The sequence below is a fragment of the Microtus ochrogaster genome, chromosome 5, assembly GCF_000317375.1.
Source record: "Microtus ochrogaster isolate Prairie Vole_2 chromosome 5, MicOch1.0, whole genome shotgun sequence".
NCBI lineage: Eukaryota > Metazoa > Chordata > Mammalia > Rodentia > Cricetidae > Microtus > Microtus ochrogaster.
In genome coordinates this window covers 96,137,716-96,144,466 of record NC_022012.1, presented here as the reverse complement: position 1 = coordinate 96,144,466, position 6,751 = coordinate 96,137,716, and the positions used below count along the sequence as shown (strand labels likewise).

General features: G+C 39.0%; 1 protein-coding gene across 1 annotated transcript; it reads left to right on the top strand.

Moving 5' to 3' along the window:
- Nucleotides 1-1,078: 1,078 nt before the first annotated feature.
- On the top strand, nt 1,079-2,149 carry LOC102000969 (C-C chemokine receptor 1-like protein 1). The gene has a single exon (XM_005348224.1). The coding sequence runs from the start codon at nt 1,079-1,081 to the stop codon at nt 2,147-2,149; it is 1,071 nt and encodes a 356-aa protein (XP_005348281.1).
- The last annotated feature ends 4,602 nt before the right edge of the window (nt 2,150-6,751 follow it).

Below are 6,751 nucleotides of genomic sequence, written 5' to 3'. Positions count from 1 at the left end.
GTATGATTGGGCATCTCTTGGGTATATTCCCAAGAGTGGTATTGCTGGATCCTGAGGTAGGTTGATCCCGAATTTCCTGAGAAACCGCCACACTGATTTCCAAAGTGGTTGCACAAGTTTGCATTCCCACCAGCAATGGATGAGTGTTCCCCTTACTCCATATCCTCTCCAACAAAGGCTATCATTGGTGTTTTCAGTTTTAGCCATTCTGACAGGTGTAAGATGGTATCTCAAAGTTGTTTTGATTTGCATTGAGAGGATTTCTTCATTACACAACGTTCATGGCCCTGTCTACCAAATGTCAGTTGTAACCCCAGATTTTTGGCAACAATAATGGCAGGAAGGAGGAAGGAAGCAAGAAAGGACAGAAGGAAGGGAAAAAAACCAAGGGAAGGAAAACCTTTCTAAGTACTGACAAGGCCATCACCCCCTTCACTGAGTACCTTTATAGGACAAAATCCATGAACTTGTTAGGTTTCTCTCTCTTTTCCAAGACTGTCCCTCCTCCCAGAACCTTTGTAGAGACCCCAGGAGCACAGCCAGCACTTTAATTAGAGGCAGGAAACAGTTGCAGGGCTGCATCTGAACACCTTGGGTTTGAGCCCAGCTCTCATTCTCACCATTCTCTGTCCTGTGGCACAGTTCTAAACTCTGCACCTCTGAGTCATCACCTCTAAAATGAGAATAAATTAGAGCCTCAAGAAGTTTTGAATACTAAGTCCGGTATATAAGCCCGTGGCCAGGGGGTCACTTAGGAATCCTTAGTTTGCACAGCGTTTGAAAATGTTCCCCTTTGGGTTCTTCCTACATACAGCTGAAATCATTGAGTAAATTATTTACAGACTTATTTGTTTGTTCTGTGACTCTCTTAGATTACCAGGTTAATGTGGGCAGAAAGGATGTGGGTACCCCTTTTCACCATTTTAACTTCAGGTTTTGATAGACTCTAGGTATTAATAAACAGTTCACTCAGTTGAAAAATGTAACCATTTTCTTGTGCTTGTTTTCCAGAGACCTAAGCATTTGAGAGCAAAGCAAACATAGAGGTCATTTTCCCTAATCTGCAGAAGAGTTCACAATGGAGACTTCAGCTACTACAGAGCCCTTCTACAACACAGACACCAAGAATGACTTCTTTACTGGACTCGTATGTGTGAGCATGGACGTGCGGGCATTTGGAATCACAGTGCTGACCCCCCTATACTCCCTGGTGTTCATCATTGGTGTGATAGGCAATGCCCTAGTGGTTCTGGTGCTGATACAGCACAGGAGGCTTCAAAGTATGACCAGCATCTACCTATTCAACCTGGCTATCTCTGATCTAGTCTTCCTCTTCGCATTACCCTTCTGGATAGACTATATAATAAAAGGAGACTGGATTTTTGGTGATGCCATGTGTAAGTTCCTCTCTGCATTTTATTACCTGGGCTTGTACAGTGACATGTTTTTCATTACCCTGCTTACAATTGATAGGTATCTAGCCATTGTCCATGCTGTGTTTGCCCTGCGGGCCCGAACCGTCACTTTTGGCATCATTACCAGCGTCATCACCTGGGTCCTAGCCATCTTGGCTTCCATTCCTTGTCTGTGTTTTTTCAAGGCCCAGTTGGAGTTCACTTACAATACCTGCAGAGCAGATTTACCCAAGGAAAGCCTAAAATATTTTTTGAGGTTTCAGGCTGTAACAATGAACCTCCTTGGACTAATTTTACCTCTCTTGGCCATGATTATCTGCTACACAAGGATCATCAATGTTCTGCATAGAAGACCCAATAAGAAGAAGGCCAAAGCCATGCGCCTGATTTTTGTTATTACGCTTCTCTTCTTCCTCCTCTGGACCCCCTACTATCTGGCTGCATTTGCTTCTGCATTTGAAGACTTCCTATTCACCAGTGAGTGCGAGAGAAACCAACAGTTGGACCTGGCCTTGATGGTAACTGAGGCTATTGCCTACACCCACTGCTGTGTCAACCCATTCATTTATGTCTTTGTGGGTAAGAGGTTCCGGAAGTACCTCCGGCAGCTGTTTCAGAGGCGTCCGGCTATTTCCCTGGCAAAATGGCTGCCCTTCCTCTCTGTGGACCGAATTCAGAGTGCCAATTCCGTGTCTCCATCCACAGGGGAGAATGAGCTCTCTGCTGGTATCTAATTCGGATCCCTGGATGTCAACCAAGATCCAGAAGAGAGTGAAAACATAGTGACTCTCCAACATAGATACTCATTGTCTTGTAGACCAGCGGGACCTTGCAGGTAGCTGAGATAGAAGTCAACTCTTTAACGTTTGCCGTTATCTTCTTCCTGTCAGAGAAGAAGGAGATGTATGAACAAATTGTGACATTCCAAAGACCAGGTCAATAGGCTTCAGGGAAGGGCTTAGATACAATAAGAGGTAGCATTTGTGGTCATTAGGACTGTCAAATAAAGTGAACCCTACAATGATTGTGGAACCAGTTAAGTCTACGATTGTGTGTACTCTGAACCTAGAAGTCAAAGGCAGATCACAGATGCCATTTCTGCTGTACTCTCACTGCAGGGCCTGAACTCTTGAAAACCCTTAAATTTAAGATCTATTGAGGCACTGCTTTATCATTTGGGTAGTAAAGTCATTAGAGAGAGATTTATATTTGTTAAAACCAAAGACTATGGCAATTCAATAGGCAAGGACATTCATCTTGCCTATTTATATTCTTCTCCTTAAGGGAAGTGGCCTCTTAGTATATAATATAACATAATATTATTAATATAATATATGTAGTGTATGTTAACCTCAGAGATGCTATCCTGCTGGTTCTATATATCTAGTCTAGAAAAATAATTCCTAGTGCATTGTCTTTGGTTAACAGCATGACAAATATGTACAGAGTGTGAGCACGCTGGAATAATTTTACCATGCTTGACCATGGAACTCAGTTTAACTAGTGGTTCCATTTTCAGCGGCTGCCACCTGCTTCACCTAGGAGAACTTAATTGGTTTGATAACTCCATTTACTATTTTTATCTCATGATAGAAAAAAGATGGGCTTTTGTTTTGTAATGCTTTATTCATCACAAATGACTTCTATCAACTTATTACTTCATTGATCTTATACCTTTTTAAATAGAAATCCCTAATTTTTTGGGTTTTGTTTTATTGGTTGGTTTTTTGGTTTTGGAGGAGGGTGTTTTCTGTTTGGTTGACTTGTTGGTTAGTTTGGGTTTTCAAGACAGGGTTTCTTTAGGTAGCCTCAGCTGTCCTTAAACATGTTCAGTAGAATATGAGTTCGCTGGCCTCGAACTCATAGAGATCCACTTGCCTCTGCCTCTCAATCGTTGGGATTTAAGGAGTGCACCACTATTGCCTGGCTTGAAGTCTCTAATTTTGATGTAATAAATTTTATCTTTTTTCAAAATTTTGCTTCTGATATTTAAATATTGTTTAAAGTTTTCACGGGCCCATCTTTTCTAATTTGTTCTATATTTTCTTCTGTTACTGCAATATTTCATTTCTTTTTAGATCTTTAATCTGACATGTAACTGTGACATGTTGCCCAACTTTTCAGAGATTAATTCTTCCAATCTTTGAAGTATAGATGATAGAGGAATCTATGGGTTGTCATGAAGAATAACTGACAATGTACACAAAATGCCAATGTGAGTGTCTGCTACATAGTATCATATAAATAACTGTACAGTTAAAATAAATGTATTTAGTTATAATATTTCTGAGTCATAGAGTATCTGAAGACATAGCAAAAACATAAAGATGGTTTTAATAAAGTTGCAGAAATACCAACCAACAAAAAATAAATTTTTACTTTTTTCTTAATCAGAAGGTAGTGTCAGCAAAGGGCATTAAAAAGCCCTGATGTAGGCTGATTTTGTTTCTTCTCTGTAGAGTTTCATGGGGTGTATGGATTTGGTCTTTGCAGTTCTGCATCCTCTAAAATTGCCAAATACTTGTTTTTAGTCTTTTCAATTCCCATTCTCACTTTCTAGAGTAAGAACTAACTGTCTTAAAAGAGCTGGTAGACTATTGTTCTGTGCCACATCTGGGTACCATCTTCCTAACAGCTTTGTTCAGAATATTTCCTGTCCCTGCCATAAGTGGGAAACCCATCAAGACCATCTTAGTTAGAGTGACTACCGTTGTCTTGCCCACCTAGAGCAGCTTGGTCCCACTATTTCCATGGGCAATATACTTTGCCCTGCATATTAGTGAGTTTTTATCAATACTATGACAGAATACCCAAATAAAGAAACGTAAGGAAGAAAGGGTGCATTTAGTTCACAGTTTGAATTCACAGTCCTTCATCAAAAGTATGTGAGTTGGTTGGTCATAACGCATTCAAATAAAAAGCAGATAGAAGTATGCTAGTGTTCCAACTGCCTTCTCCTTTATATTTAGCCCATGACCACGGCCCATGGAACAGTTCAACTCATATTCAGGGTGGGCTTTCCCACCTCAGGTATATCTCTTTGGAAATGGTCTCTTAAACATGTACAAAAGTTTGTTTTTAAGGTGACTCCAAATCTCATTGGGGTGGAAAGATAAGACAACACATATCCCTTATCAAATTGACAACCTTGGGCTCTAAAGCCTCATATTCAATTAATAATACACAGGACACTTTCCATATCCAGAAGCCTCCAGCATCTTAACTAATACAAAATTGTTCAAAACTGTAAGTTCAGAGTCTCTTATATGTCTCAGTCTACTTCTTACCTGCAAGCCCCTGTAAAAATAAAAAAGTGAGTTATACCTTTTTTATAAAAAACAATAATTTATATTACATATAGAGGTATAATTTATATGTTAAATTATACTATAATATGTAGGTGGAGTTTTTGATCAGGACCACTGTCTCCCCAATAGCACACAGAGACTTATTATTAATTATAAATCCTCAACTGAAAGCTTAGGCTTATTACTAACTAGCTCTTACAACTTAAATTAACCCATGATTCTTAGCTATGTTCTACCATGTAGCAGTACCTTTTTTCAGAACAGCATGATCATCATATTTCTCTCCACAACTCATTGGTGACCCATCCTCTTTCTTCCCTACACTCTTTTCGTCCCCAAGTCCCACCTAACCTTTTCCTGTCTAGGTACTAATCAGTCAGTTCTTTATTAAACCAATGAGAGTAACAAATGTTAACAGTGTATAAAAAGATTGTTCCACAGCAATAATAGAAAAGGCTTGATATGATCTTAAATATAAAAGGGGGAAATATTTAATTATAAAATCACTCCCCCCAGAACATATTTTCTACCACTTTTTTTTTGAAATTGTTTGATGCATCTTCCAATATACAATGGCACACAATAAACATTCCAGTTCCAAAAGTTAGGAGGGGGAAATAATGAGAGAAGACAAGACCAAAACAAGACTGAAACCCAAAAAGGAAAACACCAAATGCTGCAGCTCCGTATCTGACACTTGAGACACATGATAGAATCATCTGATGTCCAACGGTCTTGAGAAGCCCCAGTCCTATAACCCCTGGGCGACCTCCATTATATTTCTACAGTTTTGCTCAGTACTCATGACACAGTCCTGACACAGCCTTCTTCCTGCGGTTTCCAATGAAACTCAGTTTTCACTTGTGTAGTTGCATAGTTTTGTGTGCAATGACTTAAGGCCTCCTTTCAGGAAATCTGATCCTTTTACATATTACCTAGCCTTACAAATCTATATTCTCTCTGGAAACTGATCCACCAATCAGTTTCCAGAATTATACGGCGCCAGACACACATACAAACCGTTTGATTTTTTGGGGCATGAACTGAGTGGTAATTAGTCAGCATCTTGCTGCATATCAACCTTGGGGTGTTCCTTCTTTTATTGTATAAGGTAAGGGGATTCCATCTACTGTGGTTGATAAGCTCATGTGTCTGGTGTTTTTAATATGATATAGTATAATCACAAGAGTCCTTATTTATTGGCACAAATAAATACAGTTTGTGTCTCCTGGTATGCTGGCAGGCAGTGATTACTTACTTATATAAACATGATGTGTAGTCATTCTTTCTTGGTATTTTTTCTCAAAACAGAGTAACTTCAGTCAAGGCTGTGCTGTATAAAATAACATCGTTCAAGGCTAAACACTCTGAAAGTTGGTATAACATAGCGAAACTAGAGCAGACTCAGCCCATTCTCACTACATGAAAGGTTTTTTCTTAAAAACCTTCAAACTCTGCTTCAAACAGCCCATCCTGAGATCTTTTTCTCTAAGTTATTTAAGATCTAGGTTTCATCTGAATAGAAGTCTCTGATAAAACTCCTCAGCCTGCATAACCTACAGCGTGTAATTATAACTTCGAGGGCCAGCAGACAGTTTCAAAGCACATTGTCATTTATACTCTCTAAAATGTTGCTTAGTAGTCAGGAAAGTTAGGAGAATCCCCACTTCACAGATACAGAAACACAATGAGAAAAGTGACGGTTGCTGTGCAGATATGGGAAGCACTCACTATTAGTCAGATTTTATTATTTGTTAATTGAAAACATATTTTTTCATATAATGTATTCCTTTTGAAGTTTCTCCCACACAAACTCCTCCTAACCTCCTCTCCTATGCAGATCCACACTCTTTTTGTCTCTCATTAGTAAACAAATAAGCATCTAAGGAATAATAATAAAAGAAAGTAATATAAAACAAAACCAAACAAGTCAGAATAGGACAAAACAAATGAATAGAGGAAAAAGGGCCAAAGAAAATGCACAAGAAGCATATAGATAAAGAAACACACATGTTACACACAGGAATC